This window comes from Hipposideros armiger, unplaced genomic scaffold, assembly GCF_001890085.2.
Source record: "Hipposideros armiger isolate ML-2016 unplaced genomic scaffold, ASM189008v1 scaffold_619, whole genome shotgun sequence".
NCBI lineage: Eukaryota > Metazoa > Chordata > Mammalia > Chiroptera > Hipposideridae > Hipposideros > Hipposideros armiger.
In genome coordinates, this window is record NW_017731969.1 from 747,339 (window position 1) to 769,774 (window position 22,436).

Genomic DNA, 22,436 nt, shown 5'->3' on the forward strand with positions numbered 1-22,436 from the left:
TGACTATATACACCCTTTATCAGGTGCACTGGAATAAACAGGAAGTTTTCCAAACATCCCATATGGATAATAGATGATTTACAAAGATGGCTAAACTCTACAAAGAATAAAAGACAGACTTGAAAACTAATAATTTCCTCTTTCCAGGTCAGAGATAGGCATTGATTCTGCTAGGGCTGAAAGCCCCAAGTGAGAATTCCCTTTGGTACATTAGCCAGGGGTTCATGGCTTCCGCATTAGGAAAGGATAAAACTAACTAATCAGGTGTGACAAATAAGACAATTCTCTGTCTTCTTTCGTAGCTGTCACTTTCCTCATGCAGCAGGAGCAGCAGCAGCGGCAACTACCTGAGAGCTTACTATGTACCAAGCAGGTCTTTCTTTTAAACCTTATGACATTCCATTTTACCAAGGAAAAATGTCACGTGCCTAAATGACACAACTAGTAAGTGATAGTACTGGGATTCAAACCAAGAAGGGTCTGTCTCCAAAGACCCTGGTATTCTATGTTAGTGGGTCTTCATTACCATTAGAAGTTATCCAGACTGAACTGCACCCTTAATCGCTTATTTAATCATCCACTTATTCAGTTGGCTGATTCCAAGAACTTGCAGAAGGGAATGGAACCACAGTGGTTAAGAGCACAGGTTTTGCAGTCAGACAGTACTGACTTGGGCAAGTAACCAAGTTTTTCTAGGACTCGGCTTTCATCATCTGCAAAATGGAGTTCTTGCCACCTCCACCCACAGATCTGTTGTGACTCTGTGTGTGTGACTCCAATGCATGTAAAGAACTTAAGCAAGTATCTGCTACATAGTAAGTATTCAATTGATGGAGGCTACATTTTCTAGCTAACTTAGAATGTTAGAAGACACCTCATAGTCTTGTTCTAGTATTGAGAAGGTGGAGAAAGTATAAGATTAAAATTTATTGTCTAGTTACTAGAACTATGGTTGGAAGGCCTTCCGGTGATTAGAAATAACTCCCTTGCAGCATCTCTTAAAGTTCCATTTTTTATTCCTTAACACCAGTTGATTTGGAAGCCTCAGTTTTATTGAAGAACGGTGCTGTTGTGTTAGTTTTTTGACAGGCAAATCCTACAGGATTGGGGTTGGTAAGAATGTCAGTGAACTCCAGATGATCTTCTTTGTATATTCATATTCTACAGCTAATAGTTTAAACGGTAATGGACAGACAGCACTGCTTGACTCACTGATATCTGGTTGCAACCATGTGTGACAATAGAAGCACTCAACCTCTCTTTCCATCAGTAAGAGCTCACATTATTGAGTGACTTCACCCTCACAACCACCTGTAGCAGGGTGCTGTCCCTGAGATGCTAAGTCACTTAATCTAAGTCATAGAACTTGTCTGTCAGGGTTCAAACCCAGGTCTGTTAGATTTCAAAGCTTCAATTCTTTATGTTACTTCATATAAGCAGAAGATGTTAGGGAGAGAGTCCAGATTGGTTAAGTTATTTCATGTAAAGATACATCATAAATCATTAATTTGCTTTTCCTTACTTCTTTATAAAAAGTCTGAAGTCAAAGCCTGTTTGCCTCAGGCAGTCAGTCATAAGGGGAGATAGCAGAAGCCACTCCCCACAGCCTGAGAGGCTGTGTCACTGGTCTTCTGAACAGGGGCCAGGGCGAGGGCCAGGCTTTGTGGAGTGCATGGCTCTGCTCTGGGACCCAGCACCCTTTCACAGTGCATTACAGTCCTCCATGCTGAATCACTTAGCCGCTGGCAGGCTGTGTGAAGACTACATTGTCTTTGCCTTTGCCTTGTCATTGCAGGTAATGCCAGCCAACAGCCCAGAAATGGGCCTGTTCCTTCTTTCGTACACATTTCATTCTCAGCTGTTCTTTTTTTGCCAGTTGTTTGCACAGGAAGTCCTCAAAGAATCTCAGACTAAACAGGAAGTGATTTGTTTCCATATGAAGGGTACCAGAAGGAATGATGGGCAGGATAAGGAAAGGGAATGGCTGACCCCAATCTAGAAGCTAGTTAGTTGTCCCATTTAGTGGAATTTATGCAGAGACCCCTAAATACTTTTAAATTTATAGTTGTACACATTGATAAGCACATCTGCCCTCCTAAATTGGTCTAATTAACTTGGAAATGACGCCGAATTGTTGGAGATGTACCTGGGTCCATTTACCTTCATCCGATGTGGTTACCCTCCTCTTTAGTAGATATTTTAACAAAGACCACAATTTCAATTGTATTTCTGTGGTTTTAGGAAATTTACCATTTGTTTAGAGCATGTTTTCCTCAAGTGAGCTTCAAAATAAAGGGATTGAGTAATTTTGGAGCAAATATCTCAATAACGTTTATGAGCAAGGGCTTTGGAGGAAGGGAGGACTGGGACACTACGACAGCTATTTCAAATAGCTATAGGATTATCTCCTGGAAAGAGAGGTTACTTTGTATGATCCCAAAGGGTCACGTTGGGAGAGATAAGGGGAAAAGACTGAGAGGCAAGTTTGGCTAATATAAAGGGAAATTGAAAAAACAAAACCACCCCAGCTCTTTTAAGTATTCAAAGCAGAGGCTGCAACCTACCGGCCAGACTCACTGTCAAGGAGATTCTGCCATCAGATGGAAGACTTAAATTAGACAACTGCTCACAGTCCTCTTACCTTGAGGAGTCTAAGATCTAGTTCAGCACTTCAACTTACAAATGTGGAAATGGAGAGTGAGCTTTAGCAATAGTGTTAACTCTCCTGGCTGAGTGACATGAATTCATTCTCTCTCTCTCTCTCCATGCTCTCCCTCTCTCTCCCTCTCATTTAAACAAACTCTGGTTTACAAAATGTCAAAATCCCTCCTTGAAATAACTGAAGCCTCTGTAGGGTGTCATAAAATTAGGTAAGAATTCCTGCACAAACGGATTCTAAACTTTCTCAGTAAGGACAGCAGACCTTGTGGTGCGTGCCAAGAGCTGGGCCAGACTGCTGATAGAACCAGCACCCCACATCTGAAGGGCTATTGGGCACATGTCAGATGGAAATGCCATTCTTCTGAGTGCCCTGCCAGATGTCTCTGTCCACAGTCAGAAACCTGTCACTCATTAGGGAGTCACTGGAGCCCTCTCAGCAGCAGGTCCTTGGAGAGAAGAAAGAGACACCACCCCAACATCCATCGTCTTTGGGGGACACTCATTTAGCAAGCTGAATTGAAAAAAGCACCTAGCCAGAGGAACCAAGCCCTGAGAATATTCTACACATCCGTGCCTCTAAATTTAAAGTCTGACTGAGTCAAAACCGAAAAATAATAGTGATTAATTAGGGGTGGTCCCGTGAAGGACACAGTTAGCGAAATCTCACCGCTAGCCTTCAAGTTAAGGGTTATTAGTCCTCATAATCTGAAAGATGAGGAAACAGAGACTCACAGAGATTCACACCCAGCACTGAGAGCGCCAGCATCCAGAGGCCAGTGATGGACGAATGCCAAAGCCCCACGGTTCTTTCCCCTCTGTGAACTATCTCTGATGAAATGCCACTGATATAAACAAAGGACTGGGTCAGCTTGAATCATCTTTACCTTGTCCTTTTGGATAAATACTTTGTGAATGAACAACATAGTCCATTGTTCTTTACTTCAGTTTCCTTAAGAACATGTCTAATGCTTAGTCTTGATACCAATCAGGTGGCAAAGGAACTAGAAACGAACCACTAGTTTAGTTTATGGCAATGCTGCACTGCAGAGAAATGGCGACTGGAATTTGCCTCTGGCCTCTTGGCTTTTCGGAAATAAGAACAGAGCACTCAGGGGAAACTCCCAGTTCTGTCAGTGGGAAGATGTCAGTCCCCTGCTTGGGGGATGGTAAGCCCACTCCACAGCCCCTCCACGTCCACGGGGTGGGGGCAAGAAAAAGATTAGAATGACAGCCAAGGAATAAAAACAGGCTAGAGAAGGGCCCCTCCGATCAGCCTGTACGATGACTGGGTTCCAGAGCCTGAAGTACAGTTGGCATTCAATACATTTCCTGAACAAAACCAGTTTCCAATAATGCACAGGACCAATGTTTCTTGATATTTTTTCACATTTGGCTGAGATGAGGACTGTCTGTGGGTAGAGGCTTTTCTGCTTGTCCTAACACTGTGCTGCTCTCACTAGGATGTGAGGAGGTGAAGCTCTGAAAGTCTTGTTCATGCTGACAGTACTATGTCACAGATGATCAATTACCGTATGACTCCACGGCACCGAACAGGGACAGCCACTTATGTACACATACAGCCATTCTCCTACTGGGCTAAGTTCCTAGAGGACAAGAATCTTGGCATTTTTCTTTTTAAATGAATTATACCCAAGGTCACATAGCAAACTAGCAGGAGAGCTAATACCTGGACCAAAGTCATCTCTCTCCCTCAATGAACTTACCATCTAATTGGTAAGAGAAGACATATAGCCACAATAAGCAAAGCTCATGTAGGTATCAGATGAGCAAGTACCAACTAAGCCACAAAGCGACTCCCATGGCACCAAAAGAGAGGTCAGCCACCCTTCTTAGATAAAGGATATTCTATCTTTTGTGAGAACAGTAGGTAGAGCTATGTAGTGATCTTAAACTGTCAACTTCAAATATTCTCTCCTGGTCTCCATAAATATGCTTAAATTGGGTTGTCGGAAAAGTCATGATGTATTTTTTCTGTTTTTCGTTGCAAAAATGCGTCATGACTTTTCCGACAACCCAATACATGTCAAATTACTCATCCAGATTTTAGGGTCAGAAAATATGGTTACTAGAGGTGTACCACCTAGTACAGCCTTTTAAATGCTTGGTAACATATCTAAATAAAGGAAATAAACAGAATCCAGGCTGTTGGAGCCTCCATTCTTTTTCTTTCTTTTTAAAAGGAGAAATGTTATCTATATAGAGAATGCAGTCTGGAACAGGGACAGTGTCCTCTGACTGGGGACAACTCTTCCTCTCGAGAGTGAGACTGATAAAGCAAAGCCCTCGAGGGTCACACACATGGTTTGCTCAGCTGTGTGGTGGCACACCCTGGACTAACTGAAAGTGGTAGGAGAGAAAAACTGAAAGATTCCATAAGCTACATCACTACAGGTTTCCCCAAAAGCCCTTTCTTGCATTCTATCTATATTCAACATTACGGCTTTCTGATTGGCAATGATTCTCTCTCATTTCCAGCAGAGCTTGAAAAAGACCTTTTCAATTAAGTTACTCGCTCATGCCCCAAATGTATTCTTGGTTAACTGGTGCTCCCCCTTCTGGCTCTGAAAAAGTCAAAGCCCAAGTTTAAGAGAAAATCTGAGGGTGTATTCATTCAAAGTCTATTGTGAAAGCGCAAATGCTTAGGTTTATCTCCTTCGAGCTGGCAGTTAGGACTATGACCCGGGCGCTCAACATCTCGGGCATCTTTATTTAGGGAGGGAATAGGAAGTAGTGTGAAGTCTTGGCCTTCCTAGCATCCCTAATCCTCTAGCATGATGGGAAAAGAAAGGCAGGTCGTCCCCTCAGGGGCCCCAAATAAACTGTGACCATAGCCTTTTGCTCTATAAAGCATGACATCTGGCAAATCTGGGTCAATCCCTGTTGTTGCCTCTGACTAAATGGCCAACGCCACCGGAGGCAAAGTAGAGATGGGGGTCCACTACTTCCAGAAATTTTTACAAACATCCTACCTGACTCAACACTCTCTGAACATGGGACTTCCCAGAACTACAGATCAGTTTTTACCTGCTGGCTTCCTCTCCAACACTGGAGAAAATGCATTCAGGAGTCCTTTCTCTATGGAAGGCGAGCTGATTCCTGACTCGAAATAATCTGAATCCTTACAAAGATATCTCAGTTATCACTAGGTGATGGAGAAGAACAAGTTGGCTCTGTGAAGATCAGAGCAATTTTCTGTTCTTTGACCAATAAATTTGAGTTGCCTATTGTAATTTTTTTTTTTAAAGAACAGGTGTGCTGTCAGCTAAGGCAGACAAAGATAGTCTGTTTTTGTCACCAAAACACACTACAGCAGTTCTTTGAGCTTAAAATAAACTGAGAAACGAATGACACCAGTTCAAAACAATTTCTCAAAGTTCCAGTTGCTATTTCAGTGTCTCCATGCCTTTTTTGTCCTCTATTCGACGGGACTCAAGCTAGAAACAAACAGCACCATGCTGTTCTTAGGGGGCAGTGTGGGAAATGGATTTTTTCAGATAATCAAAGTCCTTTGTCTGACATGAACAAATTGACTGAGTGGTCCAAATGTGTGCCTGGCTACTGAATATTACCGTCTTTCTTACAGACTGGATTCTAAAAACCCACCGGAAGTGAAAGTCAGAGCACCCGGGTTCAAAAAAATGTTCCCCCACTTAGTAACTACTGACTTGGGCAGGGTGTTTAATCTCTGTTTCCTCATCTCTAAAACCAGAATTAAAAAGAAAGAAATCACTTCATTAAGACTGAGAAGAGGGCCGGCCGAGTGGTTCAGTTGATTAAGAATTGGCTTAAGAGCGCAAGCTCTGAGCAACAGGGCCACCGGTTCGATTCCCACATGGGCCAGTGACGCTGCGCCCAAGCTGAGCTGCCACTGAGCTGCCAATAGCTCAGCTGGTGTAATAACAAGACTGCTTGTTCGATGGGGGGCTACGCCCACCCGCAACTAAGACTGAACTCGGCACCTAGAGCTGAGCTGCCGCCGGGATGGTTCAGTGGATAGAGTGTGTGCACTCTTAACAACAAGGCTGCTGGTTTGACTCCCGCATGGGATGGTGGCTATGCCCACCCACAACTAAGATTGAACACAGCACCTTGAGCTCAGAGGCCACAAGCTGCCGACGGGCAGCCAGATGGCGACTGGCGCCCTCCACAATGAAGATTGAAGAACAACTTGGCTGGTCCGCTTCCCCAATTCTCCAACACTGTTCCCCTCCCCCAATTCCCCAATAAAATCTTAAAAAAAAAAAAAGACTGAGAAGAGAAACAGATGAAAAACTGATGTAAAAATGCCTGTTACTGTACCTGGCACACAGTAGGTACTGGAAAGGTAACGCAGTACAAAATCCTCCTCATGGTGTTGCAGCCCTGTTTATTCTGCCTGGTTCTTCCTCACCCTCTGCAGTAGCCAACTCTAGGTTTCTCTCAACTCTTTGAACATGCCGTGTTTTTTCTGCTCCAATTGCCATACTGTTTTCTCAAAAGCTCTCCGGATGAAGCCTCCATCTTCACTGACTTTGCCTGCTTCACCTTTTAAGTCTCAGCTTTATATAACCTGTTTCCTTGAAAATAAGATCGAGCCAGAAAATAAGCCTTCGCATGATTTTAGGTGCCAAAATATGGCACCTTAAAATACTGAATATTTTAAGCTGAAGGAGTTTGTGGAAAAGGCACCCTTCTCCCTGAAACAGGTCATAAAACCCACATGTGAGGAGTGTGTGCCCTCCATATCCTGGAGGAATCATGTTCGGGCTTCTTCTCCGGCCAGGTCTTATTTTCGGGGAAACACGGTATCATTTCTTTGGGGAGCGCTCCCGGATACCCAAGTTGAGGTAAAACTCCTTGCTCTACCCATTCCATAGTATCCTGTACCTCCCCGCTGGTAACATTCAAAATGCATGTAAATACATGTTGAAAATCTACCATCCCTGTGACTGAACTAGATGAAGACGAGTGCTCACTAAACACCCATGCGCTGAATTGTTTCCTTCCTAAAAGAATAAATGTGTGTGTGCCTTGGAGCAAAAGTAGTTCTTTGAAAAGATAAAATTATTTCAAGAATCAGAAAATCCAAGGTCAAGTCAGAGCCCCCACCCCATTTTTAAGAGCCAGGTATTCATCTGGCTTCACAGCTCAGTGAGTAGGACTAGCCTTTTGGGAGCACACACTGAGTCTTTCCTGTGCAGGTTACAAAGAGCTCAGATTTCATACCATTCAGCTTGTCTGTCAAAATGCAACATCCCTCCCTGGGGGGCGAGCAGCCCAATTCCCCAGCTGGTTTTTATTCACACTAGAAACTTTAACTCCGTTCTAGGCTTCACAAAATGAGAGCTGTGTCCACACAAAGCCCAACAACCGGCCAATTCACTGAATCCAATGAAATAAGCCAATTCACTGCTGGTGGGGGGACACACAAACTGTCAAACTGGTTACTTGGTGCCTTATAGACCAAACAATGCGTGATTGAATTGGTTTGCTTTTCAATAGGTTGTCTTGTCATGTGGTAGCTACAGTGAGTGAAAGATTTTCTTTATCATCCGGTTTTGTCTATCTATCTATCTATCTAGCTATCTACACACACACACACACACACACACACACACACACACAAAAAAAAAATAAGAGCACATCAGATAGAAGGGTAAAAAGCCAATAATGGCTTCTCTTTAATTCATGGTCAAACACACTAAATTCAACAATTTGAGCTTGCCCAAAAGGCACATTTTGTGGAGCAAGGCACCCGGGCCTGTTTTTTGGCTTTAAAATAAGAGCCCGCCCGTCCTGATCTCCTCTGTGCAAGCGCATTGCACTGGGAGACAGAGACCATGTGCAACAACAACGCTTTACAGACAAAGCATCTATTCACGGACCCTACTGAAGTGCAATCGTACATTTTCAATTTCATTCAGCTGAGTGCGGAAGGCTCCCACTATGAGGGTGGGTTGCTAAATGGCTCAGCTGGGAAAAGGACCCAGAATGCGAGTCAGCTCTGCAGCCTCCACTTTCATTAGGAGAAATGAAAGCGAGTTCCTCACCCCAAGTCCAATTTCACAGTAAAGAGGTAATCTAGCAAATTAGCCAAGGGCGCTGAGCAATTTCTTTCTCCACATCACATCGGTACCCAGAGCATGGCTTTTTTGTTGTTGGGGCGGTTGCTAGGGTAAATGCTGAGAAAGCAGCTGTGTAACACATATGGTTAAAACTTACACAAAAGAGAGGTGGCTAGACCAGACCAGTTTTCTCCTTTCCTCAATACAACATGCATATTTTCACCTTCCAGCCTTTCCTTACCTCACTCTTCAAGGTCTAGTTAAATAACAATAACTAACGCTTATCCAGCATGCAGTATGCTCAATGTTTTCTGTGCATAATCTCATTCCATTTCCCACAACCATTCTCCCCTTTTGCAGAAGGGAGGAGAAGCACATGCCCAAAGACCCAGTGAGGAAGTAGAGGAGTTGGGATGTGACTTTAGCCACCCCCCACCCCGCCCATTCCCAGAACCTGAGCTCCCAATCTGCATACTACATTACCTTAAACACCCCCAATATGGGATTTCCACTCTGCCCCAACACATCCCACCCCCCAGACCACCTATTACATTTTCATTTTCAGAAGCTGCGTAGGTTTTGCTGCCTCAACTGGGCACTTAGGTCTGTGCAAGAAGGATCTGTGCCATTTCCCCAGTGGTGTCTGGCAAGCAGGAGGCACTAAGTGTGTTTTCCATTACCTGCTGGCTCCCCCTCACTTCAAATAAATACTTATTGCTTTGTCATGCCAATAAAAATCGAAAGCCAAATCCCCCATGTAGGGGCTGGCTTGGCATTCTCTGGCCCACAGTATCTTGCTTTTCCAGTAAAACAAGTGTCAGTCTGGTTTAATGGCAGCAATTTTAATAGGAGGTTTGCGCCACCAGGAAGAGAATCAAGGCTTTGCTTATCTCTACATTAAGATGACAAAGCAGCCACACTCATTTCAAAGCACCATTTCCACGGCAGGAAAAGACAATTTCACCTTTTACTCACTCTTTCCTAAGGATACTCCTAAACTGACTACTGGCACGCTATTGCTCTTGGGACAGAGGTATCGTTTTTTTATGTGCCTTGAAGAGGTGTGGCCCACAGAAATAAGACAGACAGGAAGTCGATCACTTCTTGCATGCTGACCCAGGGACCCAGCGTAAGGAAGTTCTAGGTAAGAAATGCTCATTAACCAGCACGGACGCACCTATCTCAGGGGCTCACCATAGCCAGTGTTTTCTGCAGGGCCTACACAGTGTGCTCTTTAAAGCATGGCTTGTTTGGGAATGTGTTTTAAAGGCATTATCTTCAACAAGTATTAAAAATGTAGAAGTCAGAAAAACAGTTATAATTCACAGTGTGCTATTATGCCACCTTCCTAATTCCCAGGTGTGCAAACACCCCCACAATTAGAAGACTGTCAGCATTTAGATAAGCTATTCTGCCAACAGTCTTCATTGGGAGTGGAGGAGGAAGAGAAGAAAGTAAAAAATATTCAAAATGTTTGGATCCCAGTATCATTAAATAGGAGAGCTTTGGGAAAATATTGGGAGGCAGGTCAGGCTACTTTCTGGCTTCATGATTTGGATGGGGCTGCCCACAACCAACCTTTGGAGAACAAACTACTGAAGGCAGACAGATAAAGGAATCCAAGTAGAAAAACAAACTGAGGGGGAATCAGACAGAAGAAGAATGGCTTGGATATTTATTAATAGTCAGCTCAGTGGGGGAGGGGAACAGAACACAATGATACTGCCCTGCTCTTTCTGACAACTGCATACATAGGAAAATTCTGGAAGCTCCAGCCCATGGTGATTGAGGAGCCCTCTATATGCTGTCAGTGAACACAAAGTGAATCCGTTTTCCTGGGGAGGGCCATGTTTTCCTGGGGAGAGCCATGGCACCATGCTCCTCCACATCCAAGGGCCCTCTTAACCAGTGAAAGCTGTGGAACTGGCCTCCAGGTGATATTTCACAACAGAATTTGTCAGCTCTCAAAACAACTGGGACTCTAGATCCTTCCGATTCAGTATGTCTTATAATAACTTAAGTTTCTGGCAACCTTTCTTTCCTGCCATGTCGTGGTAAGCAGAGGAGCAAAAGCCTTAAATGCAGAGATATCATCTGTGTATCATGTGGGTCGAGGCTGACATGTAACACAGCTCTGTTGTGGTGCTTCACCAAGCTGTCTTTCTCTGAGAAACAAGGGTTTCCCTCTACTGGAAATGCGGGGAAAGGAAGAGTTTGGGAAATACTTTTCCATCTCAAAGCCTAAGCCCAGGTGCCCTCCCTGCACATGCAATTCTACACAAGACAGAGACTTCGCCTGCACTGCGCTGGGGACTCTCCCTCCACATCTGACAGCAGATCCGATATTCACAATACACACGATTTACTTTTCTTTCTCTTCCCCTCCCAGCACACCTGTGGTCCCTAAATCAAATCTGAAGCTCACTGACAGCAGTCGCAACTCACTTTAAAAAAAAAAAAAAAACAACCCCCAGCGCTCCAATTCTACAAATATGGGACAGGTTTGTAACTTGCAGTGGCAAGATCCTTATTTTTCATTTATGTACTTGAAGACCCTTCAACTAATTTATGTGTGCAAACACTCATCCAATTTTTTCCTAATCTAAAATGCAGCAACCTCTATAGATCAGCAGGGAAAGAGAAGCACGGAAGAAATGTACAGATGAACTTTTGTTTAGCAGTAAGAGACTGAGGCATGCAATTTTGGATTCCAGTGTTTGAGTGGAGGAAGAGCAAGCCTATCGTCCCTGGCTTGGCTACTTGTCAGGACACTGACAAGTTCAACACTATCTGCTCATTTTGGTAATTAATTATTGTTTTGGACAAAGACAACTCAGGCTGTCGATCCAAGGTCCTTACTACTTGAGAACCACCCGTAGCAGCTATCAGAAACACTACTTACTTTTTTACGCTAAGTCAAACAAACAGTAAACACACCACACACACGCACGCACACACACAGTTTTTTTACCAGAATAAGTTGTCCTTGAAAATCATCATCATCAATCAACTCTTACCGAGACACTGCAAGCCACTCCTATGACTCATTCCTAAACTGGCGTCTCACCTTAGTGTTCCTTCTTAGACTGCGAAGGATATTCCTCCTCCTCGGGTCTTCGTCTGTTTCATACGGAATGACAGCATTGTCCCCTTTGTAACCTTGGGATGCCTGATCCTCCTCTTTCTTCCGGATGGGCCCCAGCTCATCATCGCTCCCCACGCTGAAGCTGGTTCGGTAACTGGCGAACCTCCCCAGCCGGCTGCATCTCGTCCTGTACAGCACTGGCTTGCTCACGATGGATACCTTGCGGCCTCGCTCTAGAGAGCTGGTGTCCATTTCACTGTCAGAACCATTCCCACTGCCGTTGGACTGGGCTTTGTTGATATTCCGAATGGTGATGATCTTGCCTTGGGTGCTGTCATGGGGCACTGAATATATGTTTTCTTCTTCGTTCCTTGGCTTGACCACAGCATCCATGGGTTCGGCGTAATCAGAAGGATCGAACCCATCCGGAGGTAGCCAGGTGCTAGAAGACACAGACTTCCTCTGTCCATCTCTATGGCCTTGGTCTAAGTAAGACAGATCCCCCTTTGTAATTTCAAAATGGACAGGAGGCTTTGGTTTGACTGGCGGAGGTACTTTGTTGTTCAGTTTACTCTCAAAATTGCTCATGATGAAAGACAGCCCATCATTTCCCTCCAGTTCCATAGAGAGCTTAGAATGGTCTTTGGACAGAGAGGGCAGTGACGTGTCTTCTCGAAACAGGCTGTAAGAAGGGGGCTCGATATCCTCTTCTGAATCCTGCAGATTTGAGTTGCACAGCGGAGAGCCCGCCCGGGGGGAGTTAAACACCTCCTCAGTGGTGCTACAGGCCTCAGCAGCATTATCGTACATGTGAGTGGCCTCAATAATGTTCTTTTTCTCCACCACATCTTTAAAAAACGGGTGGAAGATCTCAAGTTTATGCTGGGGTTGGCTACTGGGGATGCTTGTGAACCTGCCATCGATTTCTTGAGCAATCTCCTCCCCCTCGGTCAGCTGCTCCCGACTGAGGTCATTGTCTAGGACATCTATAGCGCCGTCAGTGAGTGCGACCAGCTGAATGGGGATGATATCCTGCACTTCACAAAGAAAGGCACGTAACATGGCCAAGGAGGCCTTACGTTTGGCTGAATAAAAAACAATGTACCCATGGACCAACCGGCTTTTTCTGATGCTAAACGAGGAATGGTATGAAAGAATAGATAGTTCAATGCGCTTCCTGTGTAGTCCGATTGGTAGTTCAAGTAAAACAGAGTTGTTGCTTCCACAGTGGGAAGATTTACAGGCTGGAGACTGTAGGACAGGAAAGAGTATGTCGTCTACACAAAAAGGATCTCCACACATCAGACACATGACAATTCGCAGGTCAACATCAGCCAGATCTTTGATGCTGGCAGTGGAACTGACCAAGTTTAAGTTACGCTTAGAGTCTAGGAGTCCTTTCAAAACTTGACTGATTTGCTTTTCGTTAATGTTGCGTCCATAACCGATGCCAGCAGAAGCAGGGTCCAGAAAGACACACTGAAGTTTGCTAGCGATCTGCTGGCCTTGTTGTATTAAGCTGTGCAGAGTCTCTCCACTGGTGTCTCCTCTCTTGTTAACTAAAATTAACGTCAGGGGGAGATGGACTAAATGATTGTCTCGCCTGCCAAGTGTGGACTCTCGACTCTTCTCTATACTCTCCACCACGTAGCACAGAGATTCCTTTGAGTTGTAAAGGCAGAGACATCCGTGGGGCTGAAATGTTGGTGTTTGGAAAGAGTTCACAGGAAGTCTGACATTCCCTTCTATCGGCCTCAGGGAAAGCTCGTACATTTTACCATCTATCACATACTTGTCATCATTTGTACACAGAGCTCGGATCTCATTGGCCAACTCTCGGGCAAGGCCATCTTTGCCCAAGATAACCAAGTTGATTCTATCAATGTTGGGATCAGAGAGTGAATTTTTCTGATTCCGGTCAGATGGTCGGATAAACCGAGAGCTAACCAAGTGCTCAATCTTAGCATCCACACAGGCCGGACAGCTGGGGCACGTTTCCTTGGTTGGGTGGTACACAAAGTGGATGTGCTTCAGAATGAGGGCGTCACGCTCCGCCTGGAGCTTCTGCAATGCCTTAAATCGCTGTTCTTCTCCCAGAACATCCTGAATGACACCCATCTTCTCCTTGCTGGGCTTAGCATCCAGCTCCAGCTCATAAAACAATTCTGAATATTCCAAAAGGAGCTCCTGAAACTCTTCTTTTGCTCTGTCTATAATTTGCTTTTGGTGTTTGCCATAGATATCCATGTATACTGCTTCTTCCAGCCACTGGTAGAAATCTTCGTTCATGATAAAACTGCGGGCCTCTTCCCAAGGCTTTCCAGGAGTTATGAAAGGAGAGGTCTCCAGGTTTTCTTTAAACGCCCTTCTCATCTCAGCTCTTTTCCTCTCGTTCCGCAGCTTCTCTAAGTGGGTCTCGTACAGCTGGTCTGCGGGGGCGGTATCCATTACGTCAAAAGGAATCCGCTCGTTGTCCATGTTGTCAATGTGGCTGGTGGCATCCCATGGGGTCTCCTCAAGCACAACAAACCACTTCAAGAATTCGGGCTTGGTCTCCAAGAGCTTTTTGGCTTTTATACAGCTGAGGTGGTCTATTTCATCTAGATTGGGTATGAGCGCTTCAAAGGCTAACGGCAGGGCTGCTAGGTACAGCTTCCTTCTGCGCTCGATATGTTCGTGCTTGAGGCGGTGGATGTGCTGGAGAAACAGCTTCTTGGCTTTCTGAGTCCCTTCCAGGTAGACATAGTCCTGGTACTCGGGAGAGGCCTGCATCTTTCGGTTGACGCTTAGCCAGTTCTCGTTGTGGTTTTTCACAATGCGGCTCACCAGCCATTCATACTTGTCTTTTGCTGTGGCTATCTGCTGACTCTGCTGCTTAAGAGCTTCAAAGTAAGGAATGATTTTCGTCTTTCCCCGACTTTTATCAATGAGTTGCACTAAGGTGCTGAAAGCCAAGTCCACATTTACGTTGGATCTTGCAGAGGTCTCCACAACTTGGAGGTTCTTTTTGCTTAAGGCAAAAGTATGTGCATCTCGAATGTACCGCTCAACGCCCTCATCACACTTAGTCAGGACCACCACTATGGGCTTTTTTGTTTTCGCAAGCTGATTGTAGAGATTGGAGACAAACTTGAGCTGGTCATCAAAGTTCCTGTTCATGCCCCTGCTAACGTCAATACCAAGAAGAAAACCATCAATTAGCAGCTTTCCATCTGGCATTTGTTTCTGCTCAAAGTCCTGCTCCAGCCCCAGCTGGTCAGTGCAAAAGTACATGAGTTTTTCAGCTGATGCGAGCTTGGTGGCAGCAGCTCTCTTAATATAGGGCTGCAGGGCCGTGCTTCGATGAGGTTGAAAAGTCTGATCATCAATGAATTCAGTCTGCTCCACGATGTGCATCTTACATTCCACGCAATCCTCCAGGGATCGGCTAACTTCTCCCCAGTAGAGAAAGTGGTCATTATTGACCACTCGTCCACCAAAGTCACTGGTGCTGAGGACAGAGGTATGGTCCAAGTGAAACTCATCAGCACTCGGGCGCACGAAGCGGTTGCACAGACAAGACTTCCCAATGCCACACTGGCCTTTCTCCTTCTCGGTCCCAGACAATCCCACCACACTGATGTTGTAGGTGGGAATGCGGACATCTTGCTTTCTTGCCATCATCATCGTCGACACATCCTGCCACAATCAGCCACTTCCGAGATCAGATTAGTGTTTTCCAGTGGACCCAATGGCTTCCTGACATTATCAGTGAGGGCTGGCTGCCCATGCAGCGAAAGTGTCAGGTCCCATAGTGCGTGTATACCAGTTTGAGGTCAGTTTTCGCCACTTCTATCGCCAAATTGCCAACATTTCTTCCTAGATGGGGCAGAAAAAGAAAACTCATCAGCATCATCATTTTGGAACCCAATTTTAATCACTGAACTATACAGCAAAAATCGATTTTCTTACTCAACAAGTACTTAAACAGCAAACGTGCCAGGCCTAATGCTGGGTGACAATGTAAGAGTGAGTAACACTGATATTGATGTGCCCTCAGACAGGCGCAGTATCATATAATAGAGGAAGACACATAAGTAGGCAGTGTGCTAAGTGCTGAAACAAGGATTTGAGGGTTCCTTGGGGAAATGGCTGATTCCAGGGTCAAGGGCAGGGTTGGTACAAGATGAGCCTAGACTATCTTGTTGTGCAAGAAAGGAAGTGCTCGAAAAAATGATAGGGTATCTCACAAGGATACTGGAGCCAGTTCAAAGGGGCTCCCACAGGACAAATCTAGAATAATATGAGTGCCAAAATTATTAAGTATAATGATAAATTATAATCCATTGCACAAAATAGAAACTTGAATTTATACCACTGGATCAGACAAAAATCATCACTTGACACTAAATCTAGGAGGGAAATTTTGATAAGGAGCAGGGTATCTGCAGAGAATTGAGGTGTCCTCCGATAGACTAATTATTAGTTACAAAGGGAAAAATAAAAAACCCACTAACTATACAGTGGAGAAATTGGGTAACATTTTGGATAATGGAAATTATAATCACCAAAGAGGGCTAGAAGGACATCATGGGCCTCCAGATGTGATCCCCGGGATGACACATCACTAGGCAGTTTGATGGCCTAGAATGCATTGCCTCATCCTAATCACAAGGAAACATCAGACAAACACAAAATGAGCCAGATTCTATTTAAAAGGGATGGGGGCACACCATACTTTTCAAAAGATATCAATGTCATAGTTAACAAAGAATGGTTATGTAAATATACAAATTGAAGGGAGGCTAAAAAAAGACATCATAACTAAATGCAATTGTCTGACCCTAGAATGAATTCTGCACCACAGGAGGCGGGTAAGGGGAGAAAGAGGGGGAAGGCTATACAGCACATTATTAGATCAATTAGCAACCCTGGACTATGAACAGAATATTAGATAAAAGTAGTTTATTAACGTAAATTTATGAAGTTGATAACTATCATGTGAGAGAATAGCCCCATTCTTAGGAAATACACTCAGAAGTATTTTGGCGGTGGGGGAAAGGCCATAATGTATGTGACTGGTTCAGAAAAAAAAATTAGGTGTATGTGTATGTGTGTGTATATAGAGAAAGAGTGAGAGAGAGAATGCACATGAAAAAATAACAATAGGTGAATCTGGGCAGAGTATAAGATATTCCTTTGTGGTATTTTAATTTCTGTAACTGTCTATAAGTCTGTAATTATTTCCAAATAAAAAGGTTTTAAAGAGTGTGAATATGGGGTTGTTTCCCTGAAAAGAACATGGGCTCTATGAAGATAAGGCCCACTCCTGTCTTGTTCACTTCTGCATCCTTAGCCTATGACACAGAGCTTGACACAAGTATTTACTGAAGAGGTGAATAAATGACTGTTACAGCATATTAAAAGAGTCCCCAAAGCCAGCCTTTTAGGTTTAGGGAAGCCTTTCTGAAGGAAGCTCCAGCTCAAGGGAGACCTAAAGGAGAGGGAATGAAATGTGCAAAGACTCTTCTCTCCCCAGAGAAAAGTATGGCCCATGGGGGAGCCAGCTGAAATAGTGTGGGGAGGAGATGGGCGAGACAGACGCTTAGCAAGTAAGCAGGGTCCAGATTAAGCCACTTCCAAAGCGTTTGGATTCTCTCCCAAACGTTATGGGGAACCACAGACTGTGGCTGAAAAGGGGCACTTTACAGGACCTGAAGTTTGAATAGCTGAAGTAATGAAATGTTACGATGTCTACAAAGTCTTTCGCAACTTTCCAGCCGAAATAAGTAAAATATGTAGTCTTTGGCTGCCTCTACAGAAATGGTCCTCCGGCTACTACTGTTGACACTGCACCGCCGTCTACTTACATGTGCAAATATGACTGTGCGACTGCTCAACCTGCAGCCAAATGAAGAGTCTACTGAGATACTCCCAAAGAGGAGATTTAAAACAAACAGAGCAATTTTCTTCTGAATCTCATTTACCCCTGGTAGGAACCTAGCATTTCCACAATCTTAATGTTTTGGTGGCCTATCTCATAAGAAATGCCACAGGAAGTCAGACCACCACACGTTATTCCGACTGATACAAGGGGGCACTGAATAGGGGAGCACAGTTGTCAGCTATGATAACTTCACATACCTTTCCCAAACTCCCATATCTTCCTTTGATAACCCAGAAAGCCAAACCCTCTATGGAAACAAAATGTGGCTAGATGTAAAAATTGTGTGACCATTTTCAGAAGAGAAATCTCAGTGACTGGGAGCAGCTGCCTCCAGATAACCTAGTGGCACGCTCCTGAAGAGGCCAAGTTCCAGACGCCAGCAGGAACAAGCAGGCATCCATGGGAAAGAGGCAAAACCAACCTCCCCCACCCCCACTTCCCTAGGGAATTGCTTACCTAAGTAAACTAAGATGCTTATGAATATCTAAAGCATGTTGATACACATTCTCTGAAATACCTGAAAAAAAAACACTGTACAAAATCAAAGTGCTTTTGCACATTACTTTGCAGTGCACATAATACACAGTTTTGTTTCGACCCATGAGGAGACCGGGTTTAACAGAGCCTCAGATAGGAATGTTGATGAAGGTTTCAGGAACCTAACCAGAGCCAGCCCTTCTCTATCAATCCCTCATCCCAGGGTCTGGCAGGAATCAAGGCCACCCACTTGACCAATTTTGAAACACTGCTTGGTGACACAGATCCTGCACTTCAAGAGGCTGATGCATGCAGCTGGCAAATCATCCCACTTATTCTGTATAAACTGGGCCGAATAATCTCTCTCTTCATAGAAATTTCAGGAAAACAAAACCCCAACCTGCTCTTAAACTTCAAGAAATAAAGATATTGGCTCAATTTTGAACTAAACTAAAATGTATTTATTATCCATTCAACACCTTGTTTAGTTACAATTTCAATGTCATGATTTTCTATTTAGTCCTCCAAGTCAGAGTCAGTTATCTGACAAATGCTAAAGAAAAGAAAGCAACTCTTAAGAATGTAGCAACTGATAGTTTAAACCTAGAATGTTGCTGACTAAATTTTAAAAGCTACAAAAAAAAACAAAATTAGCTGGCAGGGGAGTGGTTACTTTTTGGACACCTGGTAACTTTCCACTTGTGAGAAACCTAATAGGTTTCCTGGTATAAGTACGCTCTTTTTACATGTCTGTCTTTGATGTCTGGATAATGCAGTTTTACTAGTTCCTCAATTGGACTGAATTACATGGTAAACAAAGACTGTTATAAATCTAAAAACATCTCAAACACTTGGTTTAAAGGAAATAACCTTAAGTGCTTGGTCACAAACACGGTCAATTTTTCTAAGAGGTGGGTAAAAAAAATTAGCTGAGTCACTAAATTTAATGATCTGCAAGGCCACAAAGAAAGAGAAAGTAGAAGACAGGGCATGTCCAAGACTTTGCAATGTCTTTAGTTTAAAAGTTTAAAATCTGATGGGAACTGGTTTTCTCAGTGGCCAACTAAGCTATTCAAACAGCAAAATCTGAAAGTCCATTCTAGTAATTTGACAGCACTAATCCCGTTAAAACAGAAGAATTACAGTGGGGGAGGGGGGTGCAGTATTCTTTAAAACAGTACCTCCTTTTATTTTTGAGCTTTAGAGCTACTTGTATTAGAAAAATGAAAACACAGAACCTAACAGGTAGTTTTATGCTAAGTCAACTATTTAGAAAGGAAAATACTTCAGGAGTATTTTCAATTCTTTGTCACAAATATATGTCACAGAAACATAATGCAAACATCTGAGAGCTTTTTTAGGACCTATCACCAGGCTCCCAGAGTTGTTTATTTGATGTGTTTAACCAAGACACTAGCTCCCCAAAGAGCATCTCAACTAGAAGGCAGGAGGAGGGCGTTTTCCTTTTTAACACCTCTACAAAACACCCAGGCAAGAAGTGGCAACATTCCCAAGATAGTACACATTTCACAGGACACAAAAAATGCCACTGGGATCCAGCATTACTATGGCTGCTAAAGTTCATACTGTCAACAACTCTCAGCGCGTTTCACCCTCCCATCATGCAACCTCATGCACCCCATCCCACCCCCCAAGAGGAACTGTTTCTGAGCTCTGTGATCTGGACTCCTCCATGACACACAGGGCCATCACCATTATCCATAAAACTACCATGTCTTCCTATGAGAATAGTCAACAAATTCTGAAAATGCATTTGGTTCCAAACAACCATCTACAGAATACTACTAAACTAATAATACTATAATGTTATATAATAATTATATTATGTAATAGAATAAAAAAATAATTTCATAGGGAGCTGCTAGCAAAGAAAGTAAAATATTTGTTACCATAATTTTTCTTAATCCCAATAGGGGAAAGGAATGGAAACATGCACTGTAACTAACAGAAAGCAAAAGGCGTTTTCTAAACCTCCTTAATCTTCATACTTCTCAGTGCCTTAAATTTCTGAGTGGATTTTCAAAGCTACGATTTACCATCAGCAGCTGGTTAAAATGTTTGCCCTAAGTAGATACCTGATAAGACTAAGAGCTACAGGAGAGAGAGGAAGAGCAAAAGGAGGGGGTCTAACCAGGAAACATTTTCCCAGTAAGAGAGGCTCGCTCCTAAAGGAGAATTTTCTAAAAGAATTTACTTGCCAAATGAGCCAGGAAGGAAGGCATATAAAAGCTTCAGTGAGAACACTGCTCTGTGGGCTACTGAACCACTTAATTTATTTACTTATTTATGTATGTATGTATTTATTTATTTTAAAGATTTTATTGGGGAATTGGGGAGGGGGAACAGACAAACAGCTGTCCTTCTGTTCTTCAGTCTAGTTGTGGAGCACGTCACTTCACTGGCCCATGTTGGTATTATGTTGAACCACTGAATTTAAACAAAATATTCTCAAAAAACCCAATGTTTCCATCTTCATATCCATAAACATTAAAGTAAACTTTCTTAAGGTTTTTGTTTGTTTTTCCTCTGAAAATTTTTGACACGTTAGAGAAGAAAACTTGGAATGAGTCCAAAGTCCTTATTCATCTAACTCATTCACCTATGAAATCCAGCTGAATTTACAGAACCCTAGTCAGTGATGTGCACAAATGATGTGTCAAGGTATTTAGCTGTAAAGAACAACTGGAATCTTTACGAATGTGACTGAGATAAAGGGAGTGAGTCATTTCCTTGGTGTGATTTCTGTCGGAATAAGAAGCAATACCCTTATCCTGGCCTGTCTTTCCCACCTGAGAAGTGTCTTGTGAAATGACTATATCAAACAACAAGCACAACATAGCTTCTACTACTGATAGGATTGGTAGCCCCAGTTACAGAGCAGCTAAGTTCTTCCTTCATAATATTTCAGAGGGGTTAATTAAACATTTTTGTATGACTCTAGTTTTTAATCTTTAGGATTGAAAACTGAGCTGTCCATCAACCAAATCAAATACAGATTTATAGAGCTACGAAGATGTGATGAAACAAAGAATGGGGCATTGTCCTTGGTGATGAGAATCTTATAATTTCTTGAGATACAATACTTTTACTTAAAAAAAAACCTAAACCACAAGACAATCAGTGGCATAGATCATTTCCTGGGATCCAGAGAAAGGAAGAGGAGACCATTAAGCTCTGGGAAGGTATCAGAGAAGAAGTAAAATTTGAATTGGTACCTAAAAGCCTGGCAGGGCTTGGAGAGACGGCCCAAGCATTCTAAAGATATGAAGGGGCATGAATAATGGTAACCAAAATGGAAACACGAGACACATTTTGGGACAGACTGGAACAGAATTTTCATGCATGGGAGGCAGAAGACAAGGGCAGCTGGGGCTCATACTATGAACAGATTGTATTTTTACCTGTGAGAATCTACTATGAAAATAATCTTTTATCCCACCAATGTTATTTACTGTGTTAACACTGCTACCTCAACTCCTCACCCAACAAATCAACATAGTTGAAGGAAGAGATCATCTTACATAAAAAAAAAGCTCCATTTGAATATGGCAACTATATTTCTACCTCAGTCCAATGCAAATTAAAATAACGTGGAGAAGGGGGCAGAAAGTCATGGATTTACAAAGGAAGCAAAGAGCAAATGACATTTGTCCAGAATAGTCCTGGAGGTTGCTTCCACCAGTACAGGCTTCATACACCTACAGTTTACTGTAGGAGGGAGGATTTCCTCATAGCCACGGAATCTCACTCTATCCCCAAGGGTTCTATCGAGGTACAGGAAATCTCTAAAATGGGTCATCTGGATCTTTAGAAAGACTGATTTAAGTGTTGAACCATCTGGTCTTGAAACATGGAATCTCGCAACAGATGGGCTATTCTTGGACACTGGGTGTGTGTGCCTTGGACTCTCACTATGCTCTGCTAACTCAACAGGCAGCACTCTCCAGAGAGCCCAACAAGGAAAACACAAGCGGTCAAAAACAATTTTCAAGGACTGATAACTCAGATGTCTGTTTTGAAAATAATCTGGCCTACAGTTAGTTTTTTAAAGAACAGCTAGGAAAGAGTCTCTGACACGCCATTTGTTTTTGGGTTTTTTTTTTTGCCGAGCTGTCCTGCCAACTGTTGGCAGCTCAGCGGCAGCTCAGCTCAGGCCGGGAATCGAACCGGCGACCCTGTTGCTCAGAGCTCCCACTCTTGA

The 22,436-nt window shown here is 43.4% G+C and overlaps 1 protein-coding gene across 1 annotated transcript in view; it reads right to left on the minus strand.

Annotated features, from left to right (window-relative positions):
* The window catches only part of ARHGAP35 (Rho GTPase activating protein 35), a 150,953-nt gene that overhangs the window by 85,058 nt on the left and 43,459 nt on the right, over positions 1 to 22,436 (minus strand). Inside the window, exon 2 of the mRNA XM_019625214.1 lies at positions 11,794 to 15,669. Within this exon, the coding sequence (XP_019480759.1) occupies positions 11,794 to 15,477 (3,684 nt within the window). The 5' untranslated portion in view covers positions 15,478 to 15,669. The remainder of the gene's footprint in view (positions 1 to 11,793; positions 15,670 to 22,436) is intronic.